This window comes from Haliotis asinina, chromosome 7 (genome assembly GCF_037392515.1).
Source record: "Haliotis asinina isolate JCU_RB_2024 chromosome 7, JCU_Hal_asi_v2, whole genome shotgun sequence".
Classification (NCBI taxonomy): domain Eukaryota; kingdom Metazoa; phylum Mollusca; class Gastropoda; order Lepetellida; family Haliotidae; genus Haliotis; species Haliotis asinina.
The window spans coordinates 1,318,233-1,337,641 of NC_090286.1; the positions used below are offsets into that span (position 1 = coordinate 1,318,233).

At 41.8% G+C, this 19,409-nt stretch overlaps 1 protein-coding gene and 1 pseudogene across 1 annotated transcript; both read left to right on the forward strand.

The window, feature by feature from the left end:
- Positions 1-19,409, forward strand: part of LOC137292175 (receptor-type tyrosine-protein phosphatase epsilon-like) — an 86,828-nt pseudogene that overhangs the window by 54,735 nt on the left and 12,684 nt on the right.
- LOC137291051 (cell death abnormality protein 1-like) lies at positions 1,439-19,334 on the forward strand. Its single transcript, XM_067822330.1, has 9 exons — positions 1,439-1,448; positions 3,650-3,784; positions 11,283-11,504; positions 13,537-13,761; positions 14,459-14,593; positions 15,207-15,356; positions 15,685-15,828; positions 18,710-18,859; positions 19,099-19,334. The coding sequence occupies exons 1-9, from the start codon at positions 1,439-1,441 to the stop codon at positions 19,332-19,334; spliced, it is 1,407 nt and encodes a 468-aa protein (XP_067678431.1).

Genomic DNA, 19,409 nt, shown 5'->3' on the forward strand with positions numbered 1-19,409 from the left:
GACACAGAACCGGTTTTTAGGCTGAGGCACGCGTGTACCTAAAACCGCGCGAAAATGTCATTGTTTGACTGTTCTTTGTCTACCTACCCTGAGAGTGAGAGGGCAGAGACGTGGGTTGTGCGACGGGTTACTCTGCAGCTTCATGGATTATAATGTACAAATGTGATGGATGTATTGTGGATTTTTTAACTCTGGACTGGTAAGTCGATCTATGCATTGTCTAACAGTATTACAAGCACGTTGTTTTCATGGTCTGCATGCCTTTAATGACGTTGTTATATAGCACCAAGGACGACTGTATTCGTGAGAGAATAATTTTCGCATGAATAGTGTATATCATGTACATATGTATGTGTTTATTTAAAGCTGGGAGTATTTTGTATTTCCCTAGTGTTTACTAATGAGTGTATGATTTTTTTGGTGTCGGATTGTACTCGTATTTTGTGTAAAGTTATTGTGTATTCCCAATGTACTGAGTTTGGTTTTTTTTTGACTGATTGTACAGGTAGTTTGTGTAAAGATATTGAGTATTCCCAATGTACTGAGCTCGATTTCATGTTAAAAAATACTAACATTTTATTGTGTAAGTCTTAACATTCAATATGACAGCCTGGGACACAATAGTGATATACATTCATCCAGATATTGTAAGCATGTTGTTGTCATTGTTTTGACTGCAAACGTTGAACATAGTACACAGAACGACTGTAAAGGTATTAGTAAAGAGCATAATTTTCGCCTAAATAGTGTATATTATGTAGATTTGTATGACACACCGAAGTTTATTCACATCATTGTGTTGGATTGATATAACACATGTGGCTCATTCTACAGGGATTCTAATATTCTATATGCATAGCGATTCTACAGGGATTCTAATAAACAGTATTCTGCATTCATAACGATAATAACCATGATTTTCAAAATTTTCATTTTTATAATATAAAAAGTATCATTGGGTTTCAACATGGCGGCTGGGGGACGCGATCTATGACCTGGTTTCACGTTGGGCACGAGGGTCGTCATGCTTCACGGTTCATTGAGCATAGGTACTTGAAATTCAATGTTATGGGCGAATGCACCTCACGCGGAGGCTGTCGCACATGAAAAGAAAGATTAACACGGACACTCGGGAACATGTATGTGAAGTTATTGTTTTCATGTTTTCTTGGGCAGGAGAGGGGATCGTAAACATAGCTTTACATGGCTGTCGATCGGACTTACGGGTGGGTAAATGATTCATTCATTGTTGGAGTACAGTCATACCTAGTCTGTTTCTTCACATGAATGGGTTACTTGTCCCAACCCTCCAAACATCTAGACATGCTGGATATATTCTCAATATTGGATCTATCCATTCATGGACATACGTGGATATTTCATGGAACTATTCTAAGTGAAACTGTGCTGCTGGATACAATGGACATGTGGGTCGAGGATGCCACGAGGTAAGTTGTTCTCCCTTAGATGTTGTTTGCACCAATGTGTGGAGGAATATCATGTTCTAAATACAGGCACACCAAGCGATGGCACTAAAGATCACAATGCAGGCCTGAGACAATAACTGAAGGTCTAAAAATAAACACACCGGGTGTTGACATAATAGATCTCCATATACAATAGAGAGGAGTGACTCATGGTCTAAATATAGACACACCAGGTGTTCACACAATAGATCTCCATATACAATAGAGAGGAGTGACTCATTTTCTAAAAAATACACACACCAGGTGTCCAGGTGTTGATGACGTCATGAATCCAATATGGAGGATCCGGTCCTCAATACCCCTGGTTACAACAAATGTGATTCTTGATACACCTTCCAGCTCCACAACTGAGGACGGAAACTAACATTGGTTGCTGACTTATCAAGCATACAATTGCATACTACGCCGCTCTGACACAGCTACATTCAGTAAAAGTTAAGGTTCGTGCACCTGGAGGTATGTACGATCAAATCATATTGACCTCTTTGTATTCCAGTGCAAGTGTGTTGACACAATACCCAACACTTCAAAACAGAGCAGTCACATTACCTCTTTATATACTGAACATGTTTTGTATTCAGTGTAACGTGCAATTTAAATGAGTATTTCGTACTTTGTCGAATGCTCATGTTAGTTTGTAGATATGTGTCGGGTATATCTGTCATAATGATAACATTTTGGCGATGTACATGTTGATGTCGATGTATTTGTTGATGGCGATGTACTTGTTGATGGCGATGTACTGCTGGATGGTACAGTGATGGGAGTAAACCAGGTGAAGTCTTTCACCAAATCTGCCCAGAGTCGGTCCTTTGTGGAGAAGCTGTCTGAGAAACCATTGCATCGCGTGTACATGCAGTGTGTGGAACAGAACAGCAATCCAAGCGACTGCTTCGCCTGGATGAAGTCGGCTGGTCTCAAATGTGAAACTAAGGGCTTCCTTTTTGCTGCTCAGGATCAGTCACTTCCCACTCGCAATCGCCAGAATGTTATTCTTAAAGAAAATATCAATATGAAATGTCGTCTTTGCAATGAAGTTACAGAGACTGTCCAACACCTTGTCAGTGGATGCCCTTCCTTGGCACCAACAGCATATCTTAAAAGACATGATGGCATGGTTCGCTGCTTTTATTATCGTCTCCGCCATGCCTGTGGCTTTGACTCCGAGGTCCATCCATGGTACGACCCTGAACATGTCCAGGGCGTCCTGGAAAATGCCAGCTACAAACTTCTCTGGAATAGGCCAATATACAGCCTGAGACGAATTCCTGCCAACAAACCTGATCTTGTTCTTTTTGATAAAACCAATGAAATTATTTATATCATAGAATTTTCTGTCCCTTTGGACAGCAATGTGATTGGCAAGATTCAGGAAAAGCATGATAAATATGCGGACCTTGCCTTTGAAATGTCTCACTTGTATCCAAAGTACACAGTCGTCAGGCTCCCCATTGTTCTCGGTGCCCTTGGTTTGGTACCTCCTGATCTCTTGGCGCAGATCAGGAGAGTGCCCGGTTTCTCCACCGGGAGCACAGCCCTTCTGACAATCTGGGTAATGCAGAAGGCTGCAGTGTTGGGGAGCCTCCATATTCTCCGAAAAGTTCTTGGTGGGTTGGACTAGGCAGTGTTTCCTGGGAGAAGTCCCATTCGCTGTCTGGGCTGCGTGTAGAGGGGGCGAGGGCCCTGAGCTGATGATGAGCTTGACCAGCCTGACTGTGAAAGGATCACCAAAACCCTCTCTGCTGCATTTCTATCTCAATCTGTAAAACATAATAATATAATATAATATAATCTTGGAAAGCAAGTTCGAGACAAGCTCCAGAATGCCCAGATTCAGGATAAACTTCGGGCCGAGTATAAATCTCGTTTAAAGAAAATCTGGAGTTCAGAGCTAAACGCTCGAAACAAAGCCAAAGCCACCAATACTTTTGCTGTGCCAGTCCTTTCCCATTTCTTTGGAGTAGTTGATTGGACAAAATAAGACATCCAGGGTCCTGACTGCCTGACTAGAAGGATCATGTCTGATAACAGAGCACACCACCCTCGTTCCTCTCTTAATCGTTTATACATGCCAATCAATTCTGGAGGTCGGGGTTTGATTAATGTGGAAGCTCTTCATGATAGAATTCTATTGTGCACTTTTGCACATATTTATTTATCAGATGATCCTCTGGTGATGCACGTCAAGTCTCATGATGAAAGCAAGGAATTCAACAGATATTTTAAGCGGGCCAAGGTTGTTGGACACAATATGAAATTTGAAGTTGATTTTCTTGATGGCGATGTACTGCTGGATGGTACAGTGATGGGAGTAAACCAGGTGAAGTCCTTCACCAAGTCTGCCCAGAGTCGGTCCTTTGTGGAGAACCTTTCTGAGAAGCCATTGCATCGCGTGTACATGCAGTGTGTAGAACAGAGCAGCAATCCAACCGACTCCTTCGCCTGGATGAAGTCGGCTGGTCTCAAATGTAAAACTGAGGGTTTCCTTTTTGCTGCTCAGGACCAGTCACTTCCCACTCACAATCGCCAGAATGTGATTCTTAAAAAAATAACAATATGAAATGTCGTCTTTGCAATGACTTTACAGAGACTGTCCAACACCTTGTCAGTGGATGCCCTTCCTTGGCACAAACAGCATATCTTAAATGTAACTATTACAAAACGTTAATGCCAGAGCCGTAACTTAGAGCACATGTTGACATATGCCAACTTCGACTGATGTATTAAACCTACAGAATATTAGTTATTTGGTATCAGGATTATGATAATTAATCCAGAAAGTTAAGGTGGATTCGAATTATGTTATGATCTGATAATATCACTAACGTAGAAATTCAGGAGAATTGGACGTACCTTAGCGTTCTCAGGATCCCCAGCCAAGTGAGTGAATGAGTTACAAATGGAAGTCACATTATTTCGACAATATCATGACTGAGAAAGTTGTACACTTATAAATGAATAACACCAAATTTAGATAATATACTTACCTGTCTGCAAAGGACTCGATTACCACAATACAAATTAAAAAACTTCTAAACTATTTCAACGGTTAATGACAATACAATATAAACGAATGCAATAGATCTTCAAAAGCTGAAGGTAGATCACCATGCTAGGGACCACAGGGGACTTACAGTACATTTGCCTTCCCTATGGGCTCCCCAGTCATTACATTGTTCGGACATCTTATCTTAATAGGAACGAATGGGTCAGAAGGGAAGTGACACCGAAATCCTAAAATCGATAAAATCCACCACAGTGTCGACCAAACAGGTGTAATTGGTAAAGGTGTGAAACAGTCAATTACAGGGGCGGTGATACTGATCATGATGATTAGCTTATGTGACGGGAATCACATTGAATCTTACACTGAATTCTTTTGGCAGATAATTGACAATGGTCGTTCTTTAGTGTTGACACATTGTTGTTAGTATATTGCTGTATTCTTACTTCAATCATATTTCCTGATGAATGTAAGGTGTGTTATGTGCATGGAAATATTTGTTCAAACACGATCCAAGTTGTAAATTGTAAATTAGGATCACCATTAAGTGATAAGAGACAATGCGCCCTTTACGACCAGCTGATGTAAAGCCTCTACAAAGAAATATGTTTCTTTCAAGTTCACTGTAATATTTCTGTTGCAGGCGACTGTTTGTCTGGCACATACGGATTCCAGTGTGGCTACCGGTGCCACTGTCTCCCCGGACATTGTCATTCTACATCCGGGTGCGACCCAGGAAAATGTTCTCCAGGCTGGTCAGGAGCAACCTGTCACAAACGTATGGAGTGCCTAATGTCTTGGCATTATTCTTGTATGACACCTGTGTTGCAACAAACATAATGTTAACTAGTCACCAATATGGTCAGCAATATTATGTGACTTGGGGGATGTTTTCCTTTTCCAAAAGAAATTTACCAATTGTCTAACCTTTGCTTTCAATTTTGAATCTGGGGACTGTCTATAGATCATGCTTGAATCCAGGAACATTGTCCAGGACATTCAAAATGCTGCTTTGGAAACAACATTGGTTAGATTTCATGAAACTGTAATGTTTAAGGTTTTGCTTGTCTTTCGTCCCTGACTGCACTCTCTGTGCTTGTCATCACCCCGGTTGTCTCCCCTATAGGTGCACAGTCGTTTACTTCTGTGTTCATCACGTGCAATCCTATATTCCTCCGTTGCTTGAAGGCGTTGTATCTCGATACCTACATCGAAATCTTTGCTTCCATTTATGTTCACTTTGTGTTTACAAGTAGGAACCTTCATAGAACGGACAGGAGCTTGCTATTTATTTACATACCTCGTGTGACCTAGTATTTACACTGGTAGCCATACAACTTTCGAATGTAACGCGGAATATTGACCTTTCATGAAAAGGTCAACTGCAAGTAATGGAAAAGGACAGTCTGAAATTCACTTCAGACAAAAAGGTGGTGATTCAGTTCGGGCCATCATCCAGATTAGGGAAGTGTACTTTTGATCTGTTGGGTCAGCAGACAAAACATCAAAAACGTCTATCAAGAACTGGGTGTTTACCGTGATTCCTCCTTATCATGTAAGATCATGTGAGACACTGCTGCATGTCCGGTCACTACCACGTGAGGATCATCAGAGTGTTCAGACATTTGCTGACGAGAGACGCGGCTGTCTCCCTTGAGAGATCTCTGATTCTCTCAATTAGATTACTGCAACGGTTGGCTCTGTGGAATCACGCGTCAACTGATGAGGTCTGGCATTGTCATGCTGAAACAGCAAACCTGGGCCACGTTGCTGCATAAACGTTCACAATTATGTCCCTGTATCTCACCCCATTCAAGCTACCATCAATGATGTGTAGTGGCTTCCATCCTTTAGTGATAATCACACCCCCTACCATTACTCCGCCCCTCCAATACGATCTCCTTCCATCGTAAACGTCGGTGTTGCTGGGTCAGAACTAATCTTCTGGCATCGGTTTACAAGGAAGATCGTGCAGTTTTCATAGTAGTTCTGCAAAATATACACAGCTTTTTTTGAAACATGATTCGTTTACAGTCAAACGAATCATTAAATCTGTCGATATTGGGCTTTGTGACGCACTGATTTGGGATATAAGTTTTCCCATGATGCTTGAATAAAGGGCCGAGAAAAACGTAGTGAAATCCACCCATCATCCTACGTGACGCAGAGGTCACACATTCTTTCTTCAGATAGAACTGTGTGCCATCTACCTATTTCTATACGTAAACGTTGGCAGAACGTTCTAACCAAGAGCAGTTTAAGAGCTAAGAAGAAAGGGATACATGTGAACTTTTTTTCAAGGACATATTCAGTTTACAATACGCGATACGTTGTACCCTTAGAAGAATTCGAAATCTCCGCGCGCCATGGGTTGCTATGTCATGTGACCGTAAGGAGATAATAATGTGTATTTCATTGGGAAAGACAGCTTGTAGCCAGTTTTACTAAAAATGGTTTCCACAGATTTCATCAGTTTGGACTGATATTGTTTATACAGGTTTCATACATAACATTTGGTATACAATTCTTGACAGCCTTTATACTTTGCTAGATAGGAGTCTAGCCCAGAAATATATCATACGACAGTTGATACGGTGAATTAGGCGCTGCCTTCTAAGTTATCCATATGGAATGTATATAATGAAGTTGTTCTCTTGGCGGGAAGTAATTTCCACGATTATCGTGAGAACAAAGTTGCTTGTTTTTCTGACTGCCGAGTCAGTTGATGACTATAATGAAAAGTTAATGACTGAAAATGTTTCCGAGATCAAGCGTCATCAGTTTTATAGAGATCTTGTGCATACGTTTCTCAAAAGTTCCTTCACGCACACTATAAACCAGCAAAGTGTGCAGAAATGCTGTTATTGTGTTCTGTGTGATGTTTCAGACATGTAAGTTCGAATTCAAATACAGATGAAACAAATAACAATGCAGAAAAAGAGACAACAACATAATATAGCAAATATGTTTTTCGGCGGTCATTAGCATTTTGTAGCTAAATGAAAAACTATCGTTACATCTCTCCTCAATATTGGTGCAACTCTATAATCTGCAAACAACTTGTATGGTTAAAAAACTAAACAATATTTCTGCTCCTAGGCCATGACGGAAGACTACGTGGCCGCCATAGACCAACGTTTTGTAGGCCATTGTGTCGCCGATAGATTGTTGTGATGTGAGAGCAGTATCCTTCACGCAGAAATGTAACGTTGTCTTCACCAGGGCAATTTAACTGCAGTTTGGCACAGATAGTGACGATTATTGTCCGCCTGAGGGAGTTGTTCCCGCAAGATAATACCATAGCTAACACGGCGCATGTCTTTATTCAGCATCTACAGAATGCGAACATTACAGTGCTTCAATCACCTTTCATATCTCCCGATAGCAATCACATCAAACATTTGTGGGTATGACCTCTGGCGACGCATATAGGTTAGCAGAATTAATGCGCGAAAATACATCTATGCGATGTATATATTTTTTAAAATATACACATCAACCGTTATAGAATTCTGAGCTGCCTCATAATGCATTCAGATCAGTAACAGGACGTCAGAATTGCGAGCAATTCCAGTTGTTCATGAACCTGTCCAACACTCCTAATGGCAATCTGTCAGCAGGAGACATATTTAAAACTGACGGATACTTTTGACCTGAGCCACTTCAATGCATACCATTATTTTTCAACTCCGGATGATAGGGCCACTGGAGGGTCTCCGATCCTAAGCAAACAGAATATTATCCATAGCCCTGTTACACTTACATTACCAACAATAGAAACACTTATCAGATTCATGTTTAGAGACACTATCACAAAGTTTTGATTGTATTTGGACATCTGAACAATTTCTTTCTCGTGGCGCGTGGCTATTATTGTTCCCATGCCTAAACCTGGAGGAGGTCATACTGACCAATTTCACTAACAAGCCGCGTTTGCAAAACCATAGAACGCATGATAAATAATCGACTTGGTACAATGAAAGCAATAACCTGATAACATATACACAATCGTAAAACGTTTTCGTAAAACACCATTTGTGTGTAATCCTTAGTTAAAAAATGACATAATTAATAAGAAAAATATGCTGTGTCGATCTCTTTCGATCTTGAAAAAGCATACGACACCACAAGGAAACATGTTTTTTCAAAAGACTTCCATAACTTTGGATTACGAGGCCGCTTGCAATTTCAAGTCCCTGTGGGTTAACCTGTGTGATCATTGCAAACAGGATCCGGGTGTTCCACGGGGCAGTATCAAGATCAATCGTTTATCCAAGGCTTTAAATGATTCAATTAATGCACCACCTTATGTGGATGAATTTTCATATTTCTAGTCGCGGTAAACTAACCATCCTATTGAAAGAAAACTGCAGTTGTGTTTAAACAAAATACACAACGGTGTCTTGATTACGGCTTTAAATTTTGTAAATAAAGATATAATTGTATACATTTCACAAAAAGTACAAATCACAAAAAGACTCTGAACTCATATTAAAGTTGTAAAGGAGTTAGTCTTATTTCAGACTCCAATTTAACCTGGTAGTCGCATATTACATCCTGTAAAATGGCAAACCTGCAAAAGCAACCTAAAACTATTAGATACTATACATCAAGGTGTATGAGCTTGTAGGATTTTCAGAAGTTCTCCTATTGACAGTGTCTACATCGAGCCAGTTAGCCATTCTTTAACAAGCGCTGTATAAAAGTAGCTTTACATTATATTACAAAACTATATATGCTAACGAGTCAACTTTGCTTTAATCCTTCTGATGTGGAGTTGTAAAACAAAAGGTCTTCTCTTGTTCCACCTCTTGGTATAAGAGCGAAACCTTTCCCTTCTGCTGCTGGCACTGAGCTACAAAACATGTCCCCCTCCATACACATCCTTATTTATAGATGGGTCCAGGGATGGTCTCAACCATGGCAGTACGATCACGCGACTGCAGTGCCCGGATGTACCGATCTTGGTCTGCAGTCTGCCTGTACGAGAACAATCATTTGTTATACCTGTTTGGTTGCAAAGAGCTGCAAGCCATGTTATCATGCCGAGACTAACATTCCGACGCATGGCAACAGAAGATTGGTAATCTGACTGACCTTGAAACTCCTTCAAAACGAAAGCCAATTTCCGAAAGTAATCTGATTTTTTATAGCCAGACAGTGCGTGCTCTTTGCTGCACAATTTCAACTGTTAGGTGATTCCTGTTGCGTCGTGGCGATGCCTTGTACGAAATCTCATCGAAATTGATATTTTCATGTAAAATCAATTTTTTTCACAGTGCAATTGTGTAGAATAATGTTATCAACACTTTTGTAACATATTTCGACGACTGTTTGAACACAATAAATAATTAATAGCTTTTTAAAAGTGCATATCGCCTATGCGTTTCTTTTTAGAGATCCTTCTGGATATCAAAATCGTTCTTGTAAACATCAACTTTTTATTGAAATTATTGAATTATATAATGAACGTCTGGCCAATACGACATCGTCTTCTCTGGTTACCTGGCCATGTTGGCATTTCTGGTAAAACAGTGGTTGGTCTGGCTACTATGGCAGCACTCAACAAATGTGTTACATCAGTTCTGATCCCATACTCGATTACAGATCTATTATCAGATGTTATATCTGATCTAATGCAAAAGAAGAAGGTATCAATAAATAACATAAAATCCTATATCGGTTACACCTACACTGGTTGTCAATCCAGATTGGAAAAAGGTAATAATCTATTTTTTTATTTTCAAAGAAATAAGATTATTAGATCAAGTTTGAACAATATGGTTTGTAAATAGATATATGTTATTGTATCATAAATTATAGAATAAAGTAGCAAGTTAAAATATCGTAGTGAGTCAGTGAGTTTAGTTTTACGCCGCACTCAGCAATATTCCAGCTATATGGTGGCGGTCTGTAAATAATCGAGTCTGGACCAGACAATCCAGTGATCAACAACATGAGCATCGATCTGCGCAATTGGGAACCGATGACATGCGTCAACCAAGTCAGCAAGCCTGACCACCCGATCCCGTTAGTCGCCTCTTACGACAAGCTGAGTCGCCTTTTATGGCAAGCATGGGTTGCTGAAGGCCTATTCTACCCCGGGACCTTCACGGGTCTAAAATATCGTAAAAGTATAGACCTGTGATGATATGTAAATCACCAAACCTTCAAAATCAATGTACCTGAACCGTTCTTTTTAATAGTAGTTATTTTGTTATTTCAAATTTTGGCTCAATCGTTCTACCATCGCCAGCGGCTGGAAGGATGGTGTACATCCAGCTAGGGTCCATGCAGATAGTATGGAGATCTACCAACAGTTGTTGGTGATCTTTAGCCTTGTTGTATATTACATTGTCTTTTTCAATTAAAATGTTTTAGTTTTACATGCTAGCCATATATTTATACCCGATACTCTAGTATTTTGTATTGACCATCGTTGACAGGTTTTACTCATGACTGAGGTATTGCCGAAAAATATTAACTCACTCACTGTTAAAGAACACAATCTCGAGAACGTATGAACGTTAAATGATCGTCCATCAGCTTATGAAATCAGTTTCCCGGTCATGTGACCGGCCTAACCTCCTAGAAAACCTATTCACCGTATAACCGTGACAAAAACAAAAATGTAAACAAGTTATTTTGTCCCAGTCTGTAATAAGTACTTTTCTCTATAGTCATGACACTTACATGTTGAAAGTAAACAAGACATACAGGCTGCACATGATAACCAACATGAAATGTAGTTGGGGATATTTCTGTAACTGCTTGCTTGTACAATTTTGCAGAAAACGTCGCACTGAAGAAAGGAGTCTCATCCAGCGGGGATGCCGTATATGCACCTAGCACTGATGCCAGGTATCCATCCAGCCTTGCCACAGACGGACAGCTTGGTGAAAGAAGGTACAGTGACTGTATCGAGACCAGTGCCAGCAATCCCAACTGGTGGCGTGTGGATCTTGATGACGTTGTGCTGATACATGACGTCACTATCTACTTCAGACTAGACTGTAAGTTGAAACGTTTATGAGATTGTCTTCCATTTTGAGAAACCTTTGCTAATCTTGTGACTTACGTGGGATATTGAGACATTTTATGGATCATAGCTTCAGTTATTCGGGGTAGTAGTTTACTAAAAGCGCTCGCTAATGATCAAGTAACAAAGCACGTTTGTTGTATGTTGTATGAACTTGTAAACTGAAACTATAGTGGAACCCTGTAGCAGAAATCGATACGCACGAGAAAATTTGAAAACAGCTGTCATAGACGTGTTATACAGTTACCAGCTGGGTTAACTAAAATGGCTAATGTGAAAAACGAGGGGAATTCGATCGAAAATTAAATAGTTTAAACACCTCTGTGCGTTTCAATATAGGGATTCGTCTATATCTACTTTAGAACAATCGGGTTACACTTGACTCCCAAAACATCGAAATACAGTAATAAAAACCCGGTTGACATTTGATAGTAATAGAGTCGTGACAACTAATATTGTAATAACTCGGTAAAAAACCTTAGGTGGCAGGCTTACAAGTACACCCGGTTCTCCCAATCCAAAATCCGCACCAGAGTTCAGGCAAACTGTTACCCGGTGGTGCTTAAGAACAGTCAGTGTGCTCTTGGCGAATGGCTGTCGACAGGTGAGCCTCAGTGTTCCGGACCATCCCAAATGTTTGCGATCCTTCACCTTATTGGTTTTCCGGTATTTTCTAATGTACCATCATACAGAAGCGGGGCGGTGGGATAGCCTTTCGCTTACAGCATTCGCCCATCATGCCGAATGCCCGGGTTCGATTCCCCACATGGTCACATTGTGTGAAGCCCATTTCTGGTGTTCCTCGTGGTGGTACAGCTGGAATATTGCTACAAGCATCGTACAACCAGACTCACTCCCAAACACAAGCTGAACTTGAACATACTTCTACAGCATGGTTAGGTATGCTACGCATAGTTTCCAGCTTATGACTACAACTGGTTTAGTGTTTCGGGAGATATTTAAAAAATAATTATACCCTTGTGTTGAAGTGTTGTTTTTGGAGGACATGAGAAGTTTACCCCTTAGGCACGTGACCCAGATCAGGTGAAATTTATGTCATCGGAATGCACAACATGGAAGTTTTCAATCCCGAATCGCAGAAACTCTATTATGTAAGTTTCCTGACGGATTAAATCTCCTAAATTTTAGACACAGATCAATCATGCATCCATTGCTGCTGAAATCTGAAACCTATCCACGTAGAACTGTGAGAAATCCCCACACGAGTTAGTTCTCTGGTTTCACCAATCCTGTATTAATTAATAATTAATTCTTAATGATTTTGTAGACACAGTCTACAAAATGGCTAATGTGTCAGTTTCAGTCATCATGGTCAAGGTAATAACGTGAAGAAATGTTGAAGAAAACCGACACGTGTCGGTCAAAGAAACTTTGAAACCTACTCAATGTCGTCAGCAATCCGTGTGTGCTTCTGACGCATAAAACATGTGCTGTTATGTGTTCTTATTAAAGCAGAAATGATAATGATTTATCATCCAAAACTGTGTTCTCCTAGGAGATATCGCTTTGACAGTAGATTTTGCACAATGCCCTGACAATGCTTTGATGCTATGAACTTGACGAAGTCACAATTCTATGACACCGTTGCACTGCAAATCTAAAGTCCATGCTGTGTTCAGAGATGTAAAACAAATGAAGAGTGATTTTGGATGATAAATGGAATCTCACCCTCGTGTCCACTGATATCATTCACGTCAACACTCGTTGATAAAGGTAAATATATACTCGGCCAGCCTCGGATATCTGTTACTTTAACAACTCGTGTTGACATATTTGATATCAGCAGACACTTGGGTGAGATTCTCTCTATCTTGTACCTTGCATATGTTTCTCTCCTAACGGAAATGAAGTCATGAAAAGGAAAATGATTAGTTGTGTTTTTGGAGTACCCAGGAAATGTTTAAGATTATTCAGGAATTTGTGGTTTATTGAGGCCAAGTTATGTTGTACAGTAATCCTGTCCGCACCTCTAATGTTTGGGACAGTTACGCCCAGAAGAAACGGCATCCAGGTGTATCTCACCAACACCACCATCACGCCCAGCGGCATCCTCTGCTACACTGTAACAGGAAACACATTTGGCACTGACATCAACGACACCTTGTCTGTCCCCTGTCACGGCAGAGGGCGCTACGTTCTCCTGTACACAACAACAGCTAATAAGGGGGATACACAACCTGTATTGGACTTTTGTGAAGTGGAGGTGGATGGTAATAACTTCCACTTATGAAAACAGCAAAGAGAGATGTGCTTTAATGTGATGTTTCTAGTCTTCTTGTATAGTGTGAAGAGTTTTAGATTATTTGCAATTGATAAAAAAAAAAATTGTGAACTGTTGGACTCACACTACAGTGGATAAAATAAGGATAGTAAAGTGACTATAAATAAGTTTTATCTGGTACTATGGAATATATCAATATGATATGTGGGCGAACAGGCCATGTACATGTCACACGGAAAGTGACCGAGGTTAGTTTTTCAGCAATATTCCTTCCATGTGGTCTGTAAATAATTGATCCAGTGATCAAAAGCATGAGCATCGATATGCGCAAATGGAAACCGATGACATGTGGCTTCCAAGTCAGCAAGTCTGACCACACGATCCCATTAGTCGCCTCTTACGACAAGCGCGAGTTACTGAAGGCATAGTACTCATATATTCCATTTCAATGTTATGTTCCGGTCACGATATGGCTGAAATATTGCCGATGCGACGTTAAATATTAACTCACTCACTCACTGAAGGCATAGAAGGACCTTCTGGTGTTGTCACACGGAAAGATGAATTCAGCAATATTCGTCTTGTCCATGATTAAATGCGCGAAACGAGAAGAGAATAAAATCACAAGCCATTGTCCCGACCATTGTGATTCAGTTTGTTACTTCCTGTCATGGCTTCTTTGACAGTGTGTGATCCTGGTACCTATGGTGCTGACTGTGAGAACTACTGCCACTGTAAACACGGCGTCTGTAACGACATGACGGGGGTTTGTCCTCCAGGTGGATGTCTTGCAGGCTGGAAGGGAACCAACTGCTCTGTCGGTGAGTGAGTGAATAATGAGCAACAGAGGAATATATGCAGACTAGATGGTGTCATGGTACAAAGGATTCTGATGGTGGTGTTGACATTTGACGCCGTTATACCCCTTTTCGGCCATGATTTTATTATCAATTGTAAGGGATGGTGTTTAGTTTTATAGTGTTCACTGCCAGGTGTAAAAGAATAAGTCTGACAGCACCATAAACCACTCAAAACCATGCTGATCAAGATCGGAAACTAATTACACATTTTGTTCTGTTTGGTATCATAATCTGTTTCATTGCCAAGAAATTACGATTAATGCTATTGTGTAGACAGTAAAAATACATGATATGAATAACGTGCAACTCAGAACATGTGACAATGGTACAAAATGTTCACGATCATTCATCAGGAGCAAGCATACGCCCATTCCACTTGTAAATGCCCTCCAAAGATAAGAACGTCTTTGTTAAACAATGTTAAATTACGTGTATTGCCACTACCACACGTTTTGGTATTTTGTCATCAATATTCATGTCTTTGATACCACTCGTAGAAAGTGGCTTAATAAATTTAGATTTTCCGGTCATGGAAGTAATGGCACCACTGTTGGTATTTGGTGATATTTGGCAGAATGTGTCGGCAATGTCGAGTACGGCCCAGACTGTGGAGGGACGTGTTCTGCCCGGAAGTGTAAGGAAGCAGCGAGCACCTGTCCCCGAGATACAGGCCGATGTGATGGAGGATGTGAGCCAGGATGGGAGGGAGAGGACTGTACATCAGGTATGACACTCTTTGGCACCTTTTGAATGTGCGGTATGAAAGTGTAGTGTCATTAATGGCGATGATCTCAGGACCCAAATGTCTGAATTATTCATGGAATATTGAATAACTCAGTTTCGACCCAGTAATAGGAGATTAATTTTCAATTATGACAATGTCATGTATGTATTTGTTGATCCATTGTCTAATACACACATGGATTGGAAATAAAGTAATTACAACAGTGTGGCTAATAGTGTGTGACATACACGTACACAGGAAATGTGTAAGTACTCGTATATCTGTTTACTGTCATGATCACTCATGTGTAATCATGTTCAACGTGTAGAATGTTCCAGCACATACGGAGACGAGTGTAGTAAGAACTGCTCCAGTAGAAATTGTGGGACAGCCTCATCTACATGTGACCACGTGACTGGAGCATGTGACCACGGCTGTAGTGCCGGCTGGAAGGATGTAGACTGTGTCACAGGTATGAAATAAATGAGCTGTAGTGCCGGCTGGAAGGATGTACACGGTTTTACAGGTAGGAAGCATGGGCTGTAGTGCTGGCTGGAAGGATGGAGACTGTGTTACAGGTAGGTACCATAGGCTGTACTGCCGGCTGGAAGGATGCATACTGTGTTACAGGTAGGCGCCATAGGCTGTAGTGCCGGCTGGAAGGATGTAGACTGTTTTACAGGTAGGAAGCATGGGCTGTAGTGCTGGCTGGAAGGATGCATACTGTGTTACAGGTAGGCACCATAGGCTGTAGTGCCGGCTGGAAGGATGTAGACTGTTTTACAGGTAGGCGCCATAGGCTGTAGTGCCGGTTGGAAGGATGTAGACTGTGTTACAGGTAGGAAACATGGGCTGTAGTTCTGCCTGGAAGGTTGTGGGGTGTGTTGCAGGTAAGAACCATAGGCTGTAGTGGTTGCTGGAAGGATGTAGACTGTGGTATAGGTAGGAACTATGGGCTGTAGTGTCGACTGGAAGGATGTAGACTGTGTTACAGGTAGAAAACATGGGCTGTAGTGTCGGCTGGAAGGATGCATACTGTGTTACAGGTAGGAACCACGGCTTGTAGTTCTGCCTGGAAGGTTGTGGGGTGTGTTGCAGGTAGGAACCATGGGCTGTAGTGGTTGCTGGAAAGATGTAGACTGTGGTATAGGTAGGAACCATGGGCTGTAGTGTCGGCTGGAAGGATGTAGACTGTGTTACAGGTAGGAAACATGGGCTGTAGTGCCGGCTGGAAGGATGCATACTGTGTTACAGGTAGGAACCACGGCTTGTAGTTCTGCCTGGAATTTTGTGGGGTGTGTTACAGGTAAGAACCATGGGCTATAGTGGTTGCTGGAAGGATGTAGACTGTGGTATAGGTAGGAACCACGGCTTGTAGTTCTGCCTGGAAGGTTGTGGGGTGTGTTACAGGTAGGAACCATGGACTGTAGTGGTTGCTGGAAGGATGTAGACTGTGGTATAGGTAGGACTATGGGCTGTAGTGTCGGCTGGAAGGATGTAGACTGTGTTACAGGTAGGAAACATTGGCTGTAGTGGTTGCTGGAAGGATGCATACTGTGTTACAAGTAGGAACCACGGCTTGTAGTTCTGCCTGGGAGGTTGTGGGGTGTGTTAGAGGTAAGAACCATGGGCTGTAGTGGTTGCTGGAAGTATGTAGACTGTGGTATAGGTAGGAACCATGGGCTGTAGTGTCGGCTGGAAGGATGTAGACTGTGTTACAGGTAGGAACCACGGCTTGTAGTTCTGCCTGGAAGGTTGTGGGGTGTGTTACAGGTAGGAACCATGGACTGTAGTGGTTGCTGGAAAGATGTAGACTGTGGTATAGGTAGGAACTATGGGCTGTAGTGTCGGCTGGAAGGATGTAGACTGTGTTACAGGTAGGAAACATGGGCTGTAGTGGTTGCTGGAAGGATGCATACTGTGTTACAGGTAGGAACCACGGCTTGTAGTTCTGCCTGGAATTTTGTGGGGTGTGTTACAGGTAAGAACCATGGGCTATAGTGGTTGCTGGAAGGATGTAGACTGTGGTATAGGTAGGAACCACGGCTTGTAGTTCTGCCTGGAAGGTTGTGGGGTGTGTTACAGGTACGAACCATGGACTGTAGTGGTTGCTGGAAGGATGTAGACTGTGGTATAGGTAGGACTATGGGCTGTAGTGTCGGCTGGAAGGATGTAGACTGTGTTACAGGTAGGAAACATTGGCTGTAGTGGTTGCTGGAAGGATGCATACTGTGTTACAAGTAGGAACCACGGCTTGTAGTTCTGCCTGGGAGGTTGTGGGGTGTGTTGCAGGTAAGAACCATGGGCTGTAGTGGTTGCTGGAAGTATGTAGACTGTGGTATAGGGAGGAACCATGGGCTGTAATGTGTGGGCTGGAAGGATGTAGACTGTGTTACAGTTAGGAACCACGGCTTGTAGTTCTGCCTGGAAGGTTGTGGGGTGTGTTACAGGTAGGAACCATGGACTTTAGTGGTTTCTGGAAGGATGTAGACTGTGGTATAGATAGGAACTATGGGCTGTAGTGTCGGCTGGACGGATGTACACTGTGTTACAGGTAGGAACCACGGCTTGTAGTTCTGCCTGGAATTTTGTGGGGTGTGTTACAGGTAGGAACCATGGACTGTAGTGGTTGCTGGAAGGATGTAGACTGTGTTACAGGTAGGAACCACGGCTTGTAGTTCTGCCTGGAAGGTTGTGGGGTGTGTTGCAGGTAGGAACCATGGACTTTAGTGGTTGCTGGAAGGATGTAGACTGTGTTACAGGTAGGAACCACGGCTTGTAGTTCTGCCTGGAAGGTTGTGGGGTGTGTTACAGGTAGGAACCATGGACTTTAGTGGTTTCTGGAAGGATGTAGACTGTGGTATAGATAGGAACTATGGGCTGTAGTGTCGGCTGGAAGGATGTAGACTGTGTTACAGGTAGGAACCACGGCTTGTAGTTCTGCCTGGAATTTTGTGGGGTGTGTTACAGGTAGGAACTATGGGCTGTAGTGGTTGCAGGAAGGATGTGGAGGTACGAGTCATGAAACGTATCTGTCAGGAAACGATGATGTGATGAAAAAGAGAGATGCAGTCGAGATTTTCCCTGAAACGTGTAACTAAGAAAGAAACAGTTTGACCACATGAAGTACGGACGCGGTAGGAACTATATGATACGTGAAATCGTTTCTTTATCTGAATATTCTTGCAGAACGTTTTAAAGGATTGAAATACTGGGTCAGGTGTACTGAAACCCCCAGTTCCGGAATGTTCACAATCTTAGACATGAACCAACTAGACATTGAACAATAGGGGTTGGAAAATACAGACTACGAAGACCGTGAAATGACATGACATATTTGAATATTTCTACAGTATGTGTGGATGGTACGGAATATGGTGTCCGGTGTGTTAAACTCTGTCGTTCCCGGATGTGCCAGGGAGATACGAGCATCTGTCCCCAGGATACAGGACAGTGTACAGATGGATGTCAGACAGGATGGAAGGGGGAAGACTGCACAGAAGGTGAAGTGAAAATACTTGTATTATAGAAGATTGTTTACTTCATCTCTCAACAGCCAATGTAAACATAGTTGGCGATATACCCGCATTGACCTAAGAAACATCTGTGCCACGTAATATGACCATCACCTTGGACCTTCCAAGTCAACGTAGGTTCAGCCTTTGCTACATTGAAACTAGAAGTAATGACACAGTGACTGATACCTTTTGTGCAAAGAATTATTGTCTGAATATTCCTACAGCTTGTATCGATGGTGTGGAATATGGAGCTGGATGTGTTAACAACTGCAGTGCCCGGAAGTGTAAGGAAGCAGGGATACCCTGTCCACGTGATACAGGTCGATGTGATGGAGGATGTCAGCCGGGATGGGAGGGAGAGGACTGTAGATCAGGTGTGTCACACCTTCACGTACGACCTCTCCTGTGTGTGCCATTCATTAGAATATGTGCCAGCTATTCATGGACTATTGAGTTATGATTATGTTAAGGTTATACATGTATTTGTGACAACGCATACACATAATGATATATTATTCCTATAAGAAATAAAGGC

What these genes read in the sequence shown, in the direction of transcription:
- LOC137291051 (XM_067822330.1), top strand. An exon ending in TTGTGAAGTGGAGGTGGATG is followed by an intron (nt 13,762 to 14,458) that starts GTAATAACTTCC and finishes CTTCTTTGACAG; the next exon opens with TGTGTGATCCTGGTACCTAT. An exon ending in GGGAACCAACTGCTCTGTCG is followed by an intron (nt 14,594 to 15,206) that starts GTGAGTGAGTGA and finishes GATATTTGGCAG; the next exon opens with AATGTGTCGGCAATGTCGAG.